Here is a 22,641-nt window from a genome sequence, read left to right on the forward strand (position 1 = left end):
TGTGTGCCCGAAATGGCCTAAATGCTCTACATTTGTTAATTTGTAATTCACAACAGCCTGCCCAATTTTTGGTGAAAGAAACTGAGACCCTCAGAAATGAAACAACTTACCCAAGACCTAAAGCTAGTAAGTGGCAGAGCTGGGATTGAACCCTGCAGCCCAGTTCTGGGTCCCAAGTCTCTCTGGAAAGAATTCCAGTTCCACCTTCTTAGCTGTACAGCCCTGGGAAAGCGATATTTTCCCTTTTTCTGCTTGGTTTTTCATAAGTAGGGTAAAATAATAGTACCTTTCCGAATAGGACTACTGTGAGAATTAAATGTGATAATGCCTTAAGCTTCTCAGAGAGAACTTGCACATTAAAGTTAGCAAACCAGAGTAGGCACAGTAGCATTTACAGAGAGGAGTGGAGGATGGGGGGCCAGCAGGTGGTCTGGGGTGGGAGGTGGGTGGTGAGGGTACAGCTTGGGCACAAGCTCAGCAGCAGGAGGGACCAGCTGGAGCTGCGTGCAGGGCAGGGTGGGGCTGGGCGCAGGGAGTGTGTGATCCAGGAAACCCCTGGAAGTCACCTCCCTGCTGGGCCAACCTGAAGGACTGACCAGGTTGGGGCTGGAGTCCAGAAACAAAACTCATACCCTGACCCTGAATCCTGAGGCATTGGGAGACTTGGAGCGAAAAGACTCAGATGGTGCAGCCTGATTTCTTAGCCCAACCTACTCTGAGCAGATGGAGATGGGATGTGAAGGTGGTGATGGTCCTGCAGAGAGAAGACTGCCAGTAGATGTGTTGTCATCCCTTGGAGGCACTCACAGGACAGGGCAGCTGTGGCTGGGCCCATCACCACAGCTGCCCTAGTGAAGAGCCCCTAGTCCCCACTCCAGCTCTACTCTGCCAGTCCACTGTCCTGACACTCAGCTCTCCCTCCTGTCACCTCCTTGGGGACTTATAAAGGCCCTGCCTTAGTCCTTTCCAGCCTGGCTCTGAGATTACAGGGGACACGCACACAAGAGCCCTCTGCGTGGTGAACACGCAGGCTGTGGATGGGAGGCGCCATTTTTCTTGGTTGCCAACTCGGCACACAATGGGTCTTCAAGAAGGGCTGCTTTAGACAGAGGGGAACTTTGCTCCCACCCGGGAGGTGGGCCGAGCTGTGTGGAGGGTGCATCGGTGAAAGCATGCTTTGAAGCCAGCCTGCCAACAGCACCTTTTCCTTGATGGGGAGACCCTGAAAGACAGAGGCTATTTCTTACTCATTGCTGGGTCATGGCACAGACTAGGAGATGGACAAATGTTTGATGACCCTCATTTCCTCACCTGAAAAGGAAAAGCAATCGTGTCTCCTTCACCTTGTTTTGTGAATCCAATGCAGTCCGTTCTCCTCCTCAGGTTTGCAGGTGAAGAAAGGATTACCAGGAAGGCCACAGCTTCAATTTAAAAGTTTTATTCAAACAAGCACAATGTATAACAGCATCATGGTGTAGTATAAATGTCTGCCTGAGATATGCATATCAACTTTCTTTAGTTAACTCAGCAGCTCAGCTCATCTGATGCCAGGTTCACCTTCACACTCCCTGGCAGGCAGCAAGCACCACATCACTCAGACCGGGCAGCTGGGCTGCCTCAGGCCCCAGACCTGTGCTACCTTCCACATCAGGCCTGAGAGGCAGCAGCAGACTTGGACTCTAAGTCACTTAAAACCAATTAAAATAATAGAAAACAGCTGGTTAAAACCTTTCACACGCATGGGCATTCAGGAAAAGAAGAGCCCCCGCGTACTCTAGTTAGTCCATGGGCTTGCAAGTGGGAGTTTTAACTCCCATCTTTACTGGAAGACAAGGTTAAAAAAAAAAAAAAACTTTTTAAAAATGAAATAATACTGACTTTAGCAGCAATCCCAAACAAGGAAGAGGATGATAAATGAGGGACACATTTCGGTCACGGCAAAGAAAGATTATGTGCTTCTCTGTGCTACAGACTGGAAGACTGATCTGGCTCCGGGATGCAGAGCCTCTCTGCCCTTCCCTGAATTGAGAGGACGGCTTTGCTCAGCCCAGGGGGAGGACATCCGGAGGACAGAGGAAGGTGGAAGGACAGACAGAGTGGGGGGTGACTGCGCAGGGAGGGAAGGGCCTCTGTCAACTGATGTTTCTTGAGACTGCCTCCCTGAAGGCTGCAGCCCCAGCCGCCACGCTGCCCATTCTGGAGAGCGGCTGGCAGGCTGATCCAGGATCTGCAGGCGGGTGAGCAGGTGGGCTGGAGCCCAGCAGAGATGTTCCTGCCTCAGGCGATTATGCAAAGTGACAAGTGATTGCTTTCCTTTTCAAAGACAACCCCTTTGGAAAAAGCCTTTTCCTTGAGGTCTCTGGGGAAGATGGGGGGTTGGGTGGGAACCTCAGGGCCTCTGTGGATGAGAAAGTGGCTCCAGCCCCACAGCAGGTCCCTCAGTGGACTCTGCAGACTTTGGCCTCACAGGTTTCCATGAGGCAACACCTGGACAGGCCTAAGGTCTGAAGGTGTGACTGGAGTCAGTTGAGAGCTGTGGGGGTGGGGCATGGCCCCTCGTCCGTACTTCGGCCTGCCTGGGTCAGGGCTCTCCGCCGGGCCAGGCGTGACTTGGAGGGTGGAGAAAGCCTCACGGAGCAGAGGCCTTCGGCCAGGGCCTTGGACTCCTCTGCCAGTTCATTCTCCTCGTGCTGAGACAGCTGGCGGTTAAGGGCGATGGCCTCGGCTGCAAAGAGCGTCAAGTCCATTGTGCTGCTATTTCTGCAGGGACAGAAGGAAAAGCAGAGAAACGAGGGAGGCAGGACTCAATGGCCTCAGCCAGGCCAGCTCCCTGACATCCCCGCCCACTGCTGAAGTCCACACTTCTACCGGGTTTTCCTGAGCGGGCATAAGACTGCTTTCTGCAAAATCGTTCTTACATGGTCTGGAATCTGACTTCACTGAGGCTGGAATGGCTTTAAGTCTCAATTACCGTCCTTGGACTTGAGGGACAAATGCCCCATTCTTTCCACACACCCTCCTCCACAGCTGTGCACAGAGCTCTCCCAGTGAGGGCTGGGCACATGGAATCCACCCATGTGTATCCTTCTCCCGTCAGGGCAGGGAACTCCAAGAGCAGGGCCTGGCCCTTTGTGTCTGTCCCTAGCAGCCAGCTCAGGGCTGGCACATACAGGCACTTGGGGTGTGCTGAATGAAACTGCTAAAGTGGATCTGAGGTTTGGGGCCTCAGAGCATCTGGATACAGCTCCAAAGAATCAGGTAGGACAAGCTGGGCAGTACATTCTAGCTCAAGGGAACTGAGAATATAAAAGTGTAAGACTTCCCTGTGAAACTCCCAGAAACTGGCAGCGAGGTTGGTTCCTGGAGGGATTCCCACAATGCTTTATCCCTGGCCCTTTGGGAACAGGGCAGTGCTCACCAAGAATGTGATTATGTGTTAAAAGGCACTAACATCAAACAGATCCGGGTTCAAAGTTGAACTCCCAAGGCCTTCGATAAGTTAACTTCATCTTTCTATGCCTTAGTTTTCTAAACTATAAGATGGGATAATAGGAATACCTCTCTTTGTACCACATCTGGCATGTGGTATTTATTATACATGGCCATTATTACTGTCTAGTAGTATTTATATCACAATCAATCCTACTGCCTTACAGTATCCAGATTCCTGCTACTTTCACCAAACCACGTGTGGCAGAAGGAAACCTTGTAATAACCCACAGATAAGGTCTGCTTTAGGGGCTGCAAATGGTGATTTCTAGTTAGGGTTCAAGTGTTTGTTTATGCAAAACAGGGTTTTCTCCTGCACAGCACAGGGAGGAGCTATGCTGGAGGACTGGGGGAGCCATCCGGGTGGAGGAAGAGAAGGGGTGAGACATTTACTGCTGGGGGTAAAGAAAGGAAGAGAAGTAGGGAGAAGGCAGGCCAGGAGCCTCTTCAGGTGGATGCCTGAGCCTAGCGATGGGCTCCCCACCCCCACCTCCATCCCATGTGGCTGAGAGCATGAGGAAGTCAAAGCCAAAGAAGGAAGAGTGTTGAGTGTGTGGGAGCATTTACCTCTGGAGGACTTGCGGCGTGGGGAGTCCCCTTTCTGGAGCTTGCTAGAATGGGAAGGATAGATTGTGGGTAAGTGCTGCTCCCTCCTTCAAAAGCTGCCCCACCCATGTTTCCACAGGCTCTGGCCCAGCACAGGGACTTGGCCAGGCCTGCCAAGGAGAGAACAAGCAGGGAACAGCCCGCAGCTCAGTGGCCTCTGCATGGAGAGCCCTCTTTGTCTGGCAAAGTCCTCACCATTTTCCAAGGCCCAGCTTTAAGCCCCTTCCCCTGTGAGACATTCCCCCTTCCCTGCCACGGCCTGTCCTAAGCAGAGGTGGGTCATTGTCCACTGGTGCCCCAAGTGTCTGCCACACTGCCCTGCCATTCAATCCCCTGTTTCCCTCTCCCCACTGGAACATGAAGACAGGGACTGGGTCTAACTCATTCCACTATTGCAAGTGTCTGATGTGGCGAGTACTCAGTAAACACAGCAACTCCTGAGTGGCTGGGAATTAGCCACTGAGAGACACTGGGATTGGGTCCCACCTGTAACATGGGGCTGTCGGAGCCACTGAGGCCGAGATATAATGACTCCCAGGAGGTCTGGCAGACCTCTGGGAGGAGGACAGAAGTCAGGCCCCATCAATAACTAAGGATGGTTAAAAATGATTTCTAGTAGAAACTTTGGATAGTTTGGTGAAAATGTCACCATTTGCCTTTGGAAAAGATGCACCCAGACCCCAGGATCTCAAAGGGACCATATGTGCCCCTCATGCAGCCATAGCAAGCAGGCAGCAAGGCCCTGCTCCTGAGTGCTCTCAGCTAGTGGTCTTCGTACAAGGGGGTGGCACTGTAGGCACCCATTACACCACGCTGCTTCCTGGGCTGGATGCCTCTGCCGAATTCCCCAAAGGCCTCTGTTTGTTCCAGGGAAGCATGGGCCAGCGTGGGCCTCAGTCTGTGACCAAGTGTATGACCAGTTCGGGTGGGACTCAGTCTGGGGCTGGGTTAGGAATCAGTTCATGCTGTGTGCACAGGAATTGAAACTGCTGTACAGTCTCCCTCCAGCTGAAGTTTGAGAGCTTCCTTGTGGCCACACTGCAGCCTGAGGAGGTGGCACGATGCCCCTCCCTGGGTCACTCACCCCCTGCACCCATGGGTGCTGCAGAACTTGGGCGGCGCTCAGTCTCTGCTTCGCATCTCGAACCAGGAGCTTGGAGATGAGGTCTTTGGCCTCACTGGAGATGTGTGCCCAGTCCTTGTCAGGAAATTCATACTTTCCTTCCTGGATGCTCTCAAACAGCTTGTTCTAGGTGAAGAAGATTCCTCTTGAGGTGATACAGGCCAGGCCTGATCACTTTGTGCGCAACTGACTTCAGTTGAAGCCACAGACTCCCTATCCTCTCCCCTAAATCATCAAATGACACAGAATGCCCTTGGCAGGCAGATGGCTATGCTACTTGGCAGGCTGGTGGGTGATGTGTGAGAAATATCAACCATAGAACAAAGCCTGGATCCCCTGGCCCTTAACACAGGGTCCTCCAGGAATGGGCTCCTGGCAACCTCTAAGTTTTCATCTCTCACCACAATCTGCCTTACATGCTACTGTCTTCCCTCTACACATTCAAGCCTCTGTGTCTTTGTAAACCTCCGTGTCTTTGCTTGTGCTGTTCTTCTACTTGTATATCTTGCCCCCTTTCCCCTGAGGCCACACATACTAGCTTTCCTTGCAGACTCAGCTGAGGTATGATCTTCTCTAATTGGCTGGGCTAACTGCCCAGGTATCTCTATTTCACCTGGTGGATGCCCTTGGACAAAAGAGGGCAGGGGCACTATGTACCCCTTTCCAGATCAGGAGCAATCCCCAAACCCAGTCTCACTTGGCATCCCGCAACCCTGCGGGCCCCCAACCCCGCTCTGCAGTGGGTCCTGGGACTGCACTCACCTGGCACACCCTGCAGACCTCTCCCCGGTCCCAGCCACAGTCGGCCCCACAGTGACCTACAAAGGGGGGGTAGCCACTCAGCATGATGTAGAGGACCACGCCCAGGCTCCACAGGTCACAGCGCTTGTCATAAAACGTGGCCTCGTCCGTGAAGACCTCCACCACCTCCGGGGCCATGTATTCTGCAGAGCCACACTGTGGGGGCCAGGGTTGGGGAGAGGGAAGTGACAGAGAAGAAAGAGGCTTAGTCACAGGGAGAGGGGATGGCAAAGAGCAGAATGTAATGGGACTTGAGCAAAAGGAGGGAGCTGCAGATCTGTGAGGAAAGCCAGCCAGAGAGCTCGCCTGATGCCACCAACGCACTTAGAAAAGCTAGGCCAACTGAACATTGGGAAACTGAGTCCTATCATCCCCGTGATCCATGTGACCAGTTCCAGGTCACCTTATCTTTTCTGTTCCTTCTCCAGCAAGCAGAGACCCCTGGCCAAGAAGCTCCAGGAATCGCTCCCTGCCTCAGCTCTCTGTATCCAGTCACTTAATAAGCAGGTGCTTCAATGCACGGCTCTGGGGGAGATCTGTGGAGATCGATTCCATGCAGCAAGAATTTCTTACAAGCGAAGTCCTGCCTAGCTTCCCTGCAAGCTCAGAGCAAGCATGCCCAAGGATTTAGAATTAAGAGACCATCATAGCTAGGAGAACTCTTAGAACAAATCCAGTCTCCCTGCTTCTCCCATTTACAGATGGAAAAAACCAAGCCTTACAATGTGACAGGAAGTTGTTTAAGCACATCAGTGGCAAAGCCTGGAACCAGGATTCCTTCCTCACATCCCTGCATAGAAACTGCTGATAAAAATAAATAATGCTTTTTGTCCCCCTCTTCATTATTTCAGGTTCACCAGGAAACCTCCCCCCCCCCCCCAAACACCTCCAATACACATTCTAATTTGATGGCAAGATGGTAAGTGAAAAAAGGACATTTTCTCTGTTATTGGCAATTAGAGTTAATGCCTTTGAGAACAAAGTAGTTCAGTGTTGTAAAAGCTAATAAACAAACATTGCTAATAATGTTGCTCAGAATAAGACATGGGCATAGTCAAATGCATGTCTTTAATAAAGATTATTAGGAAAATTCATTTACAAGCAAGCAAATCTCCAAAGGATTATAATTACAGAATATCGAGTATGTACAGAGATGTTGTGGGAAGAAGTAGCTCCCAGCAGCACCATCTGGGCATGAAGTGTGAAGTGAGAGAAGCAACAGAACAACTTAGCCGTGTGAGCCTGCATGCAGAGAGCCCGGGACCTCAGCTCTTGCCACAGAGAAGCCACACTCCCCATCCACCATCGCTAGGTGATGCGCCACGACTTTGGCAGAAGGAAGGGGACTCTCAGAGCTTTCATTGAGAGAGCCAAAGGGCTGGCCTGGGGGTGGTGTCTGTCTTTACCTGGGCCGGGATCCAGGGCTCAGCCTATTCTTATAGATGTAATTTGTCTCCTCATTGGCAGAGGACCCACCCCAAGCTAAAAGCTCTAATGTCAGTTTCATTAGCAGTTAAGCACTGGGCAGGGAGGACGGCATCAGGACAAGCAGTGAGCCAGGTGACAACGCAGGCAGCAGGAAGAGGTACAGACATGCTCGCTTTCCTTCCTTAGCCCCCTGTTCTGGACTCCAGAGCTCTGGGTCAGGGGCACTCCAAATGTACAGAAGCTCAGAAGGAGGTGGCACAGAGTGCCCAGTGATACATACCGGAGTGGTCAGCTCTGGTGTAGTTATGGGGGTGCAGGAGTTATTCAATTTCACCCCACTGCCCAAGTCAAAGTCACAGATTTTCACTGGAGACACCTAAAAAGGAAAACAGAGCGTGAAGGTTATAAATATAAGAAACCAATGGCCGTGACGAGACCAACGTGACTATGTGGGTGCACAGTTATGTGGCTGCCACCCTGCAGCCCAGCTTTACCTGTCAAGTCATGCTTACTCTCCTCGGGTTAATTGGGCATCACCTGAGGATTCATCCTACGGTGTCCTCTTCCCCATGCCCTTGCCTATTTCCTGACTAAGAGAAAATGCCTGCACAGCATGGTCAGGCTACTATGAATTGAGTATAAGACAAGAAGCAAACCTATGGAATCCTGCTGACGAACAAAAAGTCAGAGAAGTCAGTATGTATTCCTGACACACTCCTTGCAGACCATTCGGTGGAGGGCAAAGGAATTATGAGTAAAATAACCCTTGACCATCTCAGGTGGCTTAGGGTGACCAACTTGTCTTTGCTTGCTTGGGACTTTGTCGGTTTAAGCACTGTAAGTCCTCCTTCAGGCCAGAGCAAACCACGATGGCTGGCCTGAGACAGTCATCTCTGGAGCCACGCAGGAGGGTGGTTTGTGTGCACACAGGAGAATGGTCTGTGTGGTGGAAGCAGCACAGAATCAAATGTGCTGGTTCTGGGAGTCTCAGATCACACATTTACCTCCTGGGGGAGCCTGGACAAGTCCCAATTGCTCCTTTCCTTCTTTCCTCCCTCTCTTCATTTTCCCCTCCATCCCCTTTCAATCTATCTCATGAGATTTTATAAATATAAAATAGTTAAAAAAAATATTTAGTATATCCACACAGTGCTGGCACACTGTAAGCACACAAATGTTAACTATAACAATTATTAATAATCATAATGATAATAATGATAAATTATATCAATGCCAGAGTCACTGACAGGAAGACACAAGATCGTATTGGAGCTAAAACATTATTATTCCCCACAAAAGTTGTAAGTACTAAGTGTTTACTCAGCCATTCCTCATGTATGAGCTATCCCTTAATTCAGACCAAGACACATGTGTTCATGCATACACACACATACACACAGAGAGAACTATAAATGTGGGCCATCGAAACCATCAGGGCCTAATCCCTTCGTAGCAAACACAGAATCTGTCAAATTCATACATGCTTATGGAAATGCAAACACTTCCATTTACTAGTAAATTGAGTTGACAGAAAGTTTAAAATAGATGGCATTTGTTCAACAACAGGTATAAATGTTTACTTTCTAATGGGCAACAAAAAAAAGAAACAGAAACTCTTTTCAAGAACCTGCTTCCTGCCCTGACTGGTTTGGCTCAGTGGATAGAGCATCGGCCTGCGGACTTAAGGGTTCTAGGTTCAATTCCAGTCAAGGGCATGTACCTTGGTTGCGGGCACATCCCCAGTGGGTAGTGTGCAGGAGGCAGCTGATCGATGTTTCTCTCTCATCGATGTTTCTATCCCTCTCCCTTCCTCTCTGTAAGATATAAATAAAAAAATATATTTTTTAAAAAAAAGAACCTGCTTCCTAATTATCACCTCTAGTGACATCTATACCATGATAGGAACAATATTTATAGGCAGAGATTTGCTTCATGTAAGATTAAGTTATTGTTTATGACTCCCATCAACTGCTCTAAAGGTATGTCCATTGGACTAGAAAACATTCATTTTTGGTAGGTCTCCTATATTTTACAAACTCTCAGGATTAAAGCCAATCACATTGCTGAAACAGCAAAGAAGGGACAAGGAATAAGCCTGGAAACTGCTAATCAAAATTGAAAGCAAGATGGCTCCCCCACATCAGTGTAAACACTGTAACATCCTAAGTACCTTTTCTGAAGATTCACACAATATATTTTCTGGCTTCAGATCTCGGTGAGCAATGCCTGAAATGACAAAGAGCAAGGAAATGGTTAACATATGCACATAATTATCAAACATTCCACACACAATTAATTTTTTCCAAATGCTGCTGTTCGCAGATTAATTCCCAATTATGGTACATTAAAAAGTCAACGAGCTGCAGGAGGCAGAAGTAACCAGAGACAAACCAAAAGCACCGTTGAGTCTGCAAGTCGGTTTGAAGCAGAAGCTTTAGAAGTCGGGCAGGATGAGAAGGGCTAAATCAATCCCAGCCAGCCTACCTCTCAGCACTGTGGGGACAACCAGGAATAAGAAGCCCAACACGACGCAGAGCAAAGAGCTCTGCAAACAGCCATGTTTGGAACAGCAATGCAGAAATAATGAGTGCCTTGTTTAAGAGCATCTCTGGGGGCTGAGACTACTCTACCTCATTTCTTCTTGTGTGGCCGATTTAAAAAAAAGATCCCTTCAGTGGGACCTCCTTAATGTTCAGAGGATCAAGTGTTAGTGAACAATCTCCCAAAGCTTGCCCAATTCCCTTCTCTCCTGCTCCGCATATCCAAGACAGTCCTGCCAGAGCATGGCAGGCCTGATTGGGCCTATGAGTGTTCTTCAGATAAGCCTCTTCCCCCCTGCTTTTCAGCCAGCCCTCCTAAAGGAGACTGCAGATGGTAGCTGAGCACATGAGGGGTTAAAGTCTATTGACTGGGCCAAGAAGGCACCTAGGAGGAAACCACCTTTAACCAAAGACAGGGACAAAGAACCATCTCACAGGGAGGGCTAAGGAATTCTAGTGGTAGACCCAGAAACCTCCCCCCTCTCTTTCCTCCTGCAGAATGTATGTATGAGGCAGAGACAGGAGGGCTGCAAGGCTGAGCCAATGCCTAACAGCTACTACTTGGAAGGACTGGAGAGCAGCAGAGGATTGTAGGGTAACAGGAAGAAGCAGAGTCCGCTTTACTGAAACTCCCTGGGTCATCCATCTCTCAGACTCCCTGGCAGGTGACAGAGGCCCAGCCCACCGGAGGCTCTTCATGAAAGGAAAGACCCAAGCTCCAGCAGGCTCAATGACTTCATCAGTCACCTAATTGAATGAGAACCCAGAGCAACCCAGTCCAGGCTGCACAAATTGAGTCGGGCTGCAGCTCTCCTCACTAAAAGTGAAAGATATTTTCCATTACAGCAAGTGCTCCCACAGAAGGATCATGAGCCACGCATGGAGCCTTGCTCTCCAAATAGGTGCTGATGGCCGCAGCGTTCCCCAGCCTGAGAACTGAGGGCCATGTGTAATAATAGGTCTGCCTCTGTGAGCGTACCAGCCATCCAGCTACTCCAGCTCATTTCCCAGAGGTTAAGCTGCAGTGTGTCCAGTATTTAAGAGCATGGAGCTTGTTTCCGGGATGACCCATTCTTGTTCAATTCATCTTCCCGGTGTGAAGTTATTTAGAAAACAGCCAAGTTCAGCTGGAAATCGTTTTTCATTCCCTCCAACTTCTAGGCACATGGGCAGCTGGCCAGCTAGATGCTAACAAGCATTTCAGAACTCTTCAGACACCACAAGCCTCTGTTCCCTTTAGTGCATTTTTGTAAAAAATAAATAAATAAATAAATAAATAATAAAAGCCCCTTTACTCCCCTCTAAGGTATGGATCTTGTAAAAAGCGTGACCCAGTTTTGCAATCTATGGAGGCAGCTTGGGGAGCAGTTGTAAATCTCTGTCAGGCAGGTGTTACCTACATGCATCCCAGCTTTCAGAAACAGAACCACTGCCATTCATCATGCTGCGGAAAGCACAGGCCCCCCTCTCCCCCCCTTCTAGGAATTTTCATCCCATGTACAAGTCAGGCCCCCAACATGGTGTGGCCTGGGTGCAGATCTCCCCCAGCCACTGGAGGAAGTGGAGTAGAATCAACGAACCAGAACCTCCGCACCAGCCTGCACTCTGCTGCCAGCACAAGGTGGGGTGCGTGAGCAGGATGCCTACAGTGGTCCTGCGCACTCACAGCCAAGCTGGCCCACATCCACAGAAGTGAAGGGAGCAGAGCAAAGTCACAAATTATTCCCATCAGGTAGAATGCTTTAAGGCAGTGGTCAGCAAACTCATTAGTCAACAGAACCAAATATCAGCAGTACAACAATTGAAATTCTTTTGAGAGCCAAATTTTTTAAACTTAAACTTCTTCTGCCGAAACCGGTTTGGCTCAGTGGTAGAGCGTCGGTCTGTGGACTGAAAGGTGCCGGGTTCGATTTGGGTTAAGGGCATGTACGTTGGCTGCGGGCACATCTCCGGTAGGGGATGTGTAGGAGGCGGCTGGTTGATGTTTCTCTCTCATCGACGTTTCTGGCTCTCTGTCTCTCTCCCTTTCTCTCTGTAAAAAATCAATAAAATATATTAAAAAACAAAAACAAAAAAAAACCTTAAACTTCTTCTAACGCCACTTCTTCAAAATAGACTTGCCCAGGCCGTGGTATTTTGTGGAAGAGCCACACTCAAGGGGCCAAAGAGCCACATGTGGCTTGCGAGCCGCAGTTTGCCGACCACGGCTTTAAGGGAATATTAGGAATAACAATGCTTTCTGCCTAGTGGGGGATAAGGATGGAGGAAATAATATTATTGAAGAACCATGTACTATGTGCCAGGCACTATTCTCCATATTGTATATGTAGACACACATAGGACACACTCAATTATGTAAGTACAGATGAAAGGCTTAAAATAGTGCCCAGCACATAACAAGTCCTATCTAAGTGTTAACTACTGTTGGTGATACAATTCTCTTTTAATTCTCACCATAATTCTGTGGAGTAGGCATTATTCTAGCTGGTAAAAAGGTAAAGCCAGAATTCATTATTTCTATGGCACTGCAGTTTGGCAAATTAAAAAATGTATGTTATAATTAAATATATTTATGGAAATGGAAAAACACCCAATTTTCAAAAACATTTAATTTACTAAAAAAAAAAAAAAAAAAAACTTAGATAATTAATCCTAATAAGGATTGTAAACCAAAGTGTAATTCAAACACTAGCAGCCCTGCCTTTTACCACTGTGAGGTTCAACAGATACCTCAAACTTACCATGTTAATAGAAAAATGTATTTTCCAGTTATTGTGAACAAGATATAAAATTACAAATATACTATCATGCCAATATAGGTGGTATATTTTAAAAGACTAGAAGGAATAACACCCACATATTTATACTAGAGAGGTGGTATGATGCATGGTTTGCATTCTTCATTTGAAAAGGGAAAGAAAATTATCCACATCCACACACCCACATATACCTATTCAACATGATTTTAGTGTTCTCTTCCCTACTTTCTTCCATAATCCTTATCATTCTGAACAGGCCCTCATCTATCCACCACCCACATCAGAAGTCTGGAGGCACCTGGTTTCCCCCTCACCCTCATGGGTAGGCTGCCAGCTGCACCAGCTCTTGGCCCAGCCCCTCTGCCTGGCCTGCCTTGCTCCCTTGGTCCCTAGAGACTGGCTAGCCCAACCCACCACCACAGCAAAGGCTCGGCTTACCTTTGGTGTGCAGGAAGTCAAGGGCAGCAGCCACATCCTGTACCACGCGGCTGGCCTCTCGCTCATTGAAGTGCTTCCGCTTCTGGATGTGGGCCAGGATGGAGCCTGGGAAGCAGAGGAACATAGGGAAATGCCTTTTCAGGCTTTACTGAGTACAACCTGTCAAAGGCCTAGTGTCCACAGGTTTGAGTGGGGGACATAGGCTTATTCAATGCTGAATGTCTAGCACCAAGTGTGGTTCCTGGCACAGAGGAAGTACTAGCACAAAACTGCACTGAATAGAATCCGTTCCGATTGCTAACTTCTGTATCTGTCTATGATGAGTACAGAAGAGAGTGAGAACAACTATTTAAATGACCAAAATATGTAAATGCCATTTGGCTTCTGGAATAAAAAAGAACTACAAGTGAATCCACCTGGGATAGGGGGCCTCTCTGTAGGAATTTTTCCTCCTTTGCCTCTAATTTTAGATCCAAAGGACAGCATAGTCTACAAACAGAAATGCCACACCCTCACCAGATATGCAAAGATCTAAAAAAAAAAAGAGAAAAAAACTGCTTTCCCCTGAACTTTATTATTATTATTATTATTATTATTATTATTTTATTGGCAACTTGTTTGAAAAGTCTCTGAGTTTCATGATGGACGATCATTACCTCAGGCCTTAATTAGAAGTCTAAACATATACTTAATAGCAAAGTACCTCCTTGCAATTTCTCAAAGACCAAGTAAATTTTGTTGGCTAACACTTATTGAGTAGTTGCTATGTGCCAAGCACTGTGTAATGCTCTTTAAATAGATTACCTTAGCCTCACCACAACTGTACAAAATATATAAAATACAGTTATCCCCATTTTATAGATAGGAAACCTAAACACAAGAATGGTTAAGCAATTTGTTCGAGATCATACACCAATAAGTGGTAGCATCAGGACTTAAGCCCAGTAAGTCTGGCCCCAGAACCTGTGCAGACTTCCCCTCAGGAAGACCTGTAGCCCAAATGCTGGGCAGATGGGTTACCCTGAGCCAATCACACTCTTTACCCATTGGGTCTGATCTCAGTAGAGTTGCACTCTGAGTGATATGTACAGATGACCCCGGCGGCATCGAGTATTAAATCATGTAATTCAAAGTCCTAGTGCTGTTGGGTGGGGCGGGGCAGATACAGGCACTAGCATATACATATAGCTTGGCTCCAATGTGGTTTATGCTCACTACTGGAAGCCAGTATTTCTGGACTGAAGGTGTTGTCCTAAAAGTGGTACATGTTTACTTATTCTGTTTTTGGCACGGACATGAGATTAAAGATCTTTCACTTGCCAGATGAAACAATCAAGGGATCTTAACATGTTAGGAAACATTCCAAGAAAACCAGCTCCTGGCTAGATCTCATGTTTTCCTTGCTGCAGTGGAGTCTCTTGTTTCCAAACTTGTTAAAAAGGAAGGTGGAGTGTAACATACTTCTCAGCTAGCCCCCATCATAGCCAATTGTTTTAATAAAATTAACTGCTGATAATTATTAAACCGTTAGTACCTACCAGGTGCTGAGCTAAGCATTTCACATGAATCATCTCATTTAACCTTCACAGCATCCCAAAGAGGTGGGTGCTGTCATTATCCCTATTTTACAGAAGAAAGAATACTGTTTTGGAAGGTTAAGTGGCTTGCCCAAGGTAAGTGATGGAGCTAGACTGAAACTTAGCTTGGCTGGTTTCTAAAGCACGGTCTTTTAACCATCAAACCCCTCCACATAGTCCTCTACTCAGTGCCAGACACCCTCCCTAACCTTCACCTTGCAAATGTGTCCAAGGTTGGGTAAGTGATGGGGAGGTCAAGCGCTTCTCTTTCTCTGAAAAGCAACTTCAGCATGCATGCCGGTGACTGTGTGTATAGATGATGGCAGTAGTGGTGGTAGTCAAGAACAGCATCATTCTAACTGAAGGTTGGCACATTCTTGGGCCTCTTCTCTATCCTTGGTCTGTATCCTAAACAATGGAACCCTCCTCTCCCCTGGTGAGCCTTTCTGGACTTCACAATGTATGTAGGAGCTTCCACCCACAATTAATTCTGTTAAATAGTGAATGTGTCAAATCATGGATTGATAAATTGATGACTACATATATCTATTTATGAGCCCTATTATAATGAGAAGGCATTTATAGAATGCCCACACAGGTGACATTCTAGGCTCTGCAAAATGCTAATTATCATCCTTCCCTCCGGCCTCCCTTCTCCCAAATCAAGGGCAGTTTTAAGTCCTTCATCCTTTTTATTAGCTTGACTCGTTTTAGAAGTCTCTGGGATTCATGATGGATGATCACCACCCTGGGTCTTAATCAGAAGTCCAAACACATACTCAACAGTAAGTACCTCCTTGCAATTTCTCAAAGACCAAGTAAAACCTTGTGTCATCTTCAAAGAATTCAATCAGCTCCAAAATGTTCCTTAAGTAGGGAAAAATAGGAGGAAAAGGAAAAAATGGTATTATATATTAAAGTCCATTTACAAATATACAATGAAAAAATATATACAACACCCTGTAACAGGGCAGAAATCAACCTGAAATCAGAATGCTTATTAAAGACCCGTGTTTGAGAAGCAGCCAATGGTGTTAGCAAGGCTCAGGTCACCTTATCTTTCCATAATGTTTAGTCTCTGGTGTTTTCACGAAGTCTGTGCTGTCAAACCCCAACCCTAAAACCCACTAGGTAGAGTTATAAAAAAGTCCTGGTCACATTAAACTGAATAAAATCTGCAGCCGACTGGAAGCAATTGCGGCTAATAACACTGAATAGTAGGTGTGTGTCCTGGAGGCAAGCAGCAAATAATTACTTGCCCTCCCTCTTGCCCATAAATCACGGGGCAGTATTTACATTGCCTGGAGAAAATGGAAACATCTGTCAAATAGACTTGGGGCCTAACGGAGGCACCACTAGACCCTAACTGCTAAGCGCTGCTTAATGAAACACCGTGTTCCCGGCCACCGTAGCACTTGTGGCCTTCCCCGGTGAGCACTCCTGTCTGCCTGAGCATTACTGTGCTCCGCCAACAAGGTCGTCTTGTAACTCAGTAGGGAAGCCACCAGCCTGGATATTGAAGGTGTTGGGGCTTTTTTTCCCCCCTTTAAAGAACGAAATAAACCAAGTAGAGTCTCTAATGCTGAACTCAGAAGCTGCAGGCTGAAAATAAAAAATCTGTCCCTCATAAAAAAATGCTGACCACTTTGGGAGACACCAGGCTTTTACTAGTGTGAAGGCGTCCAAATAAGATGGCCAAAATGGCCTAATGTGAAAGAAGATTGTAGAGGCAGTGCCTGGAGTTAAATCAACAGCAGCCCCCATCCTCCAAGCTTAATGACAAAGCCATCAATACCGGGCCATTGGCTCCCTGCTGACCCTACCGTGAAGAGAAAGAAAGGGGAAAGCGAAGTCTTGGAGGTGACCCTGATTTAAAGCCACGGCGGGAGAGCCATTCATTTGGGGCTGAGGGTGAGCAGGCTCAGACAGGGTTGGAGAGCACCTTGGCTCAGCTGTCAAGCACAGAGGTTTAGACCGGGTTTCACGACCCTCGGTATTAGCTGCATATATGTAACTACCATACAAACAGAAAACAGCAAATATTCTTAATAGTTCTCATCATCCTCATCCATTAATCACAGCAGGTTCCTAAAAGTTTCCACTAGGCAGCTTAGTTTCCACAGGCACTTGAAAGAAATAAAACTCGATTTTTGTCCCAGGCACTAATTCAGATTGCTCACTCGTCTAATTGGCCTAATTGCTGATATTTATAGCATTTCAGCCTAAACAGGAGATAGCTTCTTTGCTGTTGTTATTTATTCTCTCTATTTTTTTCTAAACGTTGGAAGACAAAAGGAGCCATATGCAGTTGTGGGGGGGGAGGGAGTGAGCTCAGGTCAGGAGTGGTAAGAAAGAACCCTTTTCTGCGGTCACACATCCCCCCAGAGAAGCAGCAACAAGCCCAACACTATACTCACTTGTTTCCTTGACACTGATACAGCGTCTCCACCTCTCGAAATACCCTACTCCGACTGTGCCCTGCTTGTTTTTCAATGATCTATGGGAAGAACAACATCTGTCAAATACTCACACCTGAACTCAAAACACCACTCAGCAGGAGCCCCTCTGGCAGAACAGATGGCCAAATTTAGCCCAAGTCAGTTACAAGCACAAGTCTGGAGTAGGACTTGGCAGTATAGGCCCTGTGGCCTTGCCAGCAAAGCTGCAGACTGGCCCGAGGGCTTTCCAGCCTGGCTGGGCTGTTTGACTCTGGCCAAGCACAACTCCACAGAAGCCTCTGAGGGCTGTCCCCAGCTGCCTAGGGGAGACTGAGGCAGCCAGCAAGACAAAGAGCTATCTCTATCCAGCTCTTATTCCAAGGATATCTCTTTTTGCTTTTCCGGTAAGAATTTATAAACTTTAATGAAGGATCTCCTAGTGCTGGAGGAAGAGCAAGGGGCAACGAAGGGCCCAGGTCAATGCCAGCTCTGCAGTTCATCTGAGAACTTACCTTTGATAAAAAGTCATTTGGGTACATAATCTCTTAACTCTTACAACAAAATCCCAAATGACAGAAAGAAGTAAAACATTGTGCCCACAGCTCTGAGAGGTGGCAGGGCTGGAATTCAAGCCTAGAGCTGCCTCCGAAGCCCTTGCTAGCCTATATATCTGCCTGTATCCTATACATCTTCTCTCAAGAAAACCCAGAGGCCTTATATGATACTGTGGGATGCTCTTCTCCTCACGTGTATTTGGAGACGCTTGGCAAGTACTGACTGAAGGGATGCGTGAGCCAACAGATGAGCAGGTAGTTTACACAGGGAGTGGCTGACTCTGAACATGTCTTCGGACCCATCCAGAGTCCCAAACTGCAGCTCTGCAGAGCTCACTCTGCTTCACAGTCCCACATGATGAGCGGGCAGCTGATGATGACATCCTGTTCCTTCATTCCATGGATGCTGAGTAGAACACCACAAACTTCTCCAATATGTTGTAGCACACACATCCATGACCAATGCAATTTTCTAAATAAGTCCATGTCTGTTAGCAAACCTCTGGGCCCGTTTTCTGCACAGAGAGGTGTAGTGCTGGGGCATAGAAGCTACTCAGCTAATTCGTTCACCAAATATTTCAGATCAAAGTCAGGAAGAACTTTCGAGCAGGCAAACTATCTAGCAATGGCATAATTTTTTTCTGAGGAAGAAATGTACTCCTACTACTAGAGATGGGGAAGCAGAACATGGTATAGCTATTTGAGGAGTTACAGAGGATATTCAGCACTAGATTATCTTGAAATTTCATTCCCACCTTGAGACTCTAGTGTTTATCAGTTGGATGCTGATAGGGAAAGCCCTAATAAAACCAAATATTGCCAAAACTGGTTTGGCTCAATGGATAGAGCATTGGCTTGGGGACTGAAAGGTCCCGGGTTTGGTTCCGGTCAAGGGCATGTACCTTGGTTGCGGGCATATCCCCAGTAGGTGGTGTGCAAGAGGCAGCTGATCGATGACTCTCTCTCATCGATGTTTCTGACTCTCTATCTCTCTCCCTTCCTCTCTGTACAAAATCAATAAAATATATTAAAAACAAAAAACAAAAAACAAACAAACAACCAAATATTGTGCAGCCATGTGGGGAGAAGCAGCCCATCTCTAGGGAGTTTTCAAGAAACACGAGAGACATGGACAAAACTGCTGAAATCCGAGAATTGCCAAGCCAGGGTCCATCTTTGCCCAAAGATGCCAGGGGACATGGAGGAAGAGCCTGGTTTTCCTCTTATGAGCCAACTTTGAAGAAATTGGTCTGTCATCCATAAATATATTCAGACATTTGAATATCAATTGACATTTGCAGTTTTTACCACCCTTAATGAATATTATTTTTTTTTTAATTACTTGTAATTTATACTGATCTGTTTCCAAAAAGGATTGGCAGTACTTTTGTTACCATATGAAACAATACTGCAACAAAAAGGAACATGGCTTAGCAGAAGTTTCCCCTTAATAAATCCACAGGTGGGACTATGGCCAATTGGTTAAAAAACACACATCTTGCAAAAACTGGTTTGGCTCAGTGGATAGAGCGTTGGCCTGCAGACTGGAAGGTCCCAGGTTCAATTCCGGTCAAGGGCATGTACCTTGGTTGCGGGCACATCCTGGTGGGGGCTGTGCAGGAGGCAGCTGGTCGATGTTTCTCTCTCATTGATGTTTCTAGTTCTCTATCCCTTTCCATTCCTCTCTGTAAAAAATCAATAATATATATATATATATATATATATATATATATATATATATATATATATATATATATATATATTTAAAAACCACACGTCTTCCAGGAGTCAATTTGACTGAGTCTTCCCATATGAGGCACCGCTTAGGCCTGGTGGCTCAGGTGGATGATTTGAAATAAGTCTGAATTGCCTCCTTGGAGTCAATAAGACCTTGTTTCTAGATCAGTAGTTTTCAAACTTTGGTGGATATTAGAATCACTTGGAAACTTGTTAAAAATACAAAGACCCTGATGCAGGGTCTTTGAGAGCCACTGCTCTCAATCAGTCTCTTCTTCCATTTGAGGTCAGCAAGTGAAAGCACAGAGGGGTGAAGTGAGCCATTCCAAGATCACAAAGCTAGCAGCCACCTCTCCTGTCCCATAGCTGAGTGCTCCTTCCTCATAATCATGATACTCTACATCTGTGGTCGGCAAACAGTGGCTTGTGAAACACATGCAGCTTTTTGGGTCCTTAAGTGTGGCTCTTCCACAAAATACCCTGGCCTGGGTGAGTCTATTTTGAAGAAGTGGTGTTAGAAGAAGTTTAAGTTTAAAAAATTTGGCTCTCAAAAGAAATTTCAATTGTTGTACTGTTGATATTTGGCTCTGTTCACTAATGAATTTGCTGACCAATGCTCTACATCATTTGTAGAGCATTTTGTCATTTGTAAAATGTTTCTACTAACACCAGTTCATTTTTATTTTCATATTTATAAATTGAAAGAAAGAGCAGGTATTATTATCTTCATTTTGGAGATGTGGAAACTGAGGTTCAAGGATTTTCAGTGATTTTACCAAGGTCAAATAGTAGTAGTTTGTCAAAACAGAGATTCATGTGGTTGTCTGATTCCAAATCTGTTTGTTTACTCCCTGAAGCTAATTTCATTTGTCAGATTAATAAGAAGCATTCATACTATGAGGTAGGTATTATTTCAAGCCCTTTGCACATACTATTGAAATAACTTATTTAATCCTCACAAAAATAATATATAGGTTCTATAATTACATCTATTTTACAGATGAGGAAATTGAAGCATGGATAGGTTTAGTAACTTGTCTAATGGTACACAGCAAGTAGAGAAACCAACATTTGAATTCAGCGAATACAGCTTTGGAGCCCCAAATCTTACTGAGCCACCACATTGGGGCATATGAAATTTATTTGGTTTAGCACTGACTATGTACAAAATAAAGCCTGGCATCCAGATGAGACACTCACTTTGACAGCATACTCTTGGCCATTCTGCAGGCTCACGGCTCCTTGAACTTTGGCATAGGCTCCCTCTCCAAGCAATTCAGAGGTCAGCTTGTACACATCTAGAGATGAAATGGATGAGAGATGAGTCACCCTTTGCAAGTTAAGATGGAAAGAAGAGCTCTGTCACTCAGCTTCCTTGGGCTGACAACACAGGCATACAGTGATCGTCATAGTACGGTGACGAGGAAGACCATTAGCTTTCCTGGCCATTTCAGAACTCAGTTTCTCAACAACCAGATCATGTAGAAGACACCTGTTCCCCATTTGATGAAGTCAGTGAAAGGGTTTCAATTCACACACATATCTCCCGAGTACCTACTATCTGTCAGACAGCATATTAAATTCATAATAGGGACAAAGCAAGGAATAAAATACAGTTCCTGCTCTTTAAGAATCACAGTTCAATGGGGGAGGCAGACATGTACACAAATGACCCCAGAATAAACTAGACAGTGGGAAATACTATCAGAGAGAGGACAAGACATGGTAAAAAGGAACCAGGGAAGGGAAAGTTTATATCTATCTGTTCAGAGAATCTGGGGCATCCTCATAGAAGGATGAATTTGAATCAACACTATGTATTCATTTACTCATTTGCTAAGTATCTACTATGTGCCCAGCTCTGTGCTAGGCATTGGTGATACAAAGGGGAATAAATCATTGTTTTATTTTATACCACACAAAAAGGACCCTCATTGGAGGTTTTTGAAAAGTTTCCAGAAGTCACCCACAGGAAATAGGAGACACATAAATGTAAACGGAAGCCTCGAGGTTTTTAGGGTGCTGAGTCAGAGTGGTTCTCACAGAGTAATAGGCTTGGGTTGAAAGAACATTTAGGTGGCCTGCCCAAGCTCACAAATAGCACAGGCTCTTTGAGCCCTTCCAAAAGAAACTACAGCTCCATCATAGTCTCTACTGAGCTGGCCTCCTTCTCCCTTAGCCTCCATTCTTCGGCTTCTTCCTCTTGAGGAAGCCTAACGCTTAAACCCACAGACTGCGTAGAATACTTTTTAACCATGAAATTAGATTTTATCACTCTGAGTCATGAGAAGCCCTACAATTGCACAAGCCATCCTTGAATAACAGGAACTACTCATATTCATTGAAAGAGCAAGACCTGTTGATTTGGAAATTATTCTAAAAATCATGCCAAACACACACACACACACACACACACACACACACACATCTACTGACTGGGTTAAAGACAAACAGACTCATAGATACAGAGAACAGACCGACAGCTATCAGAGGGGAGGGGCGTTAGGGGGCTGGAAAAAGGTGAAGGTATTAAACAGAAAACAAACAAACTCACAGTATGGTGATTATAAGAGAGAAAGGTGTGGGGGGAAGTATAAGATGGTATAGGGGAGATAAATACTGAAGGAAACAGACTTGACTTTGGATGGTGAACACAATACAATATATAGATGATATATTATAGAGCTGTACACTTGAACCTATATAATTTTATTATCCAGTGTCACCCCAATAAATGCAATAAAAAATTTTAAAAAATACACTCTGTTGTTTGTAAGTATTTTAAATAACACGCTTTACTCACAATGGACACTTTAGTATTAGCCTTTTACACATGTCCGAATAGGTTGGTGGTTGGAAGTCCAATATTCCTGACTCATAAAGGGCTGGTCACTAGAACTACTCTATAAAACAATCAACTCATTAGTGTATCTGCAATACTGTAAAGAGGGACCATGAGGGGAAGCTATTTCAGGTTTCACAAAAGAAACAGAATAGATGAAGGGGCATGTCACTACTAGGAGTAGCTACTGATCCTTTCAATTCTTTGCAGAAATGTTCAGTGATTCACTCCATCCCACCACATGCCCAGTGGTAACAGGACAAGCATTGCGCCTGGTGCCTCACACAGGATTCAAAATTTTTGATCATC

The 22,641-nt window shown here is 46.0% G+C and overlaps 2 protein-coding genes across 7 annotated transcripts in view; both read right to left on the minus strand.

Moving 5' to 3' along the window:
* Positions 1-1,424: 1,424 nt before the first annotated feature.
* MKNK1 (MAPK interacting serine/threonine kinase 1) overlaps positions 1,425-22,641 on the minus strand; it is a 37,907-nt gene continuing 16,690 nt past the window's right edge. For 5 of the 6 annotated variants that reach the window (XM_036444889.2, XM_045584568.1, XM_036444886.1 and 2 more), the window contains exons 3-12: positions 20,691-20,788; positions 17,179-17,258; positions 15,555-15,628; positions 13,185-13,289; positions 9,618-9,673; positions 7,728-7,823; positions 5,981-6,175; positions 5,180-5,344; positions 4,057-4,100; positions 1,425-2,760 (exon numbers count right to left, since the gene is read on the minus strand). In XM_036444889.2, coding sequence (XP_036300782.1) covers positions 2,523-2,760; positions 4,057-4,100; positions 5,180-5,344; positions 5,981-6,175; positions 7,728-7,823; positions 9,618-9,673; positions 13,185-13,289; positions 15,555-15,628; positions 17,179-17,258; positions 20,691-20,788 — 1,151 coding nt within the window. In that variant the 3' untranslated portion in view covers positions 1,425-2,522. Of the gene's footprint in view, positions 2,761-3,073; positions 3,297-4,056; positions 4,101-5,179; positions 5,345-5,980; positions 6,176-7,727; positions 7,824-9,617; positions 9,674-13,184; positions 13,290-15,554; positions 15,629-17,178; positions 17,259-20,690; positions 20,789-22,641 lie in introns of all 6 variants that reach the window. The other variant, XR_006742182.1, reaches the window with a different exon arrangement.
* Positions 20,598-22,641, minus strand: part of MOB3C (MOB kinase activator 3C) — a 31,501-nt gene continuing 29,457 nt past the window's right edge. The window contains exon 6 of the mRNA XM_045584570.1: positions 20,598-20,788. The gene's annotated coding sequence lies outside the window, so the exon portion shown is untranslated. The remainder of the gene's footprint in view (positions 20,789-22,641) is intronic.

This window comes from Pipistrellus kuhlii, unplaced genomic scaffold, assembly GCF_014108245.1.
Source record: "Pipistrellus kuhlii isolate mPipKuh1 unplaced genomic scaffold, mPipKuh1.p scaffold_m20_p_2, whole genome shotgun sequence".
NCBI classification, from domain to species: domain Eukaryota; kingdom Metazoa; phylum Chordata; class Mammalia; order Chiroptera; family Vespertilionidae; genus Pipistrellus; species Pipistrellus kuhlii.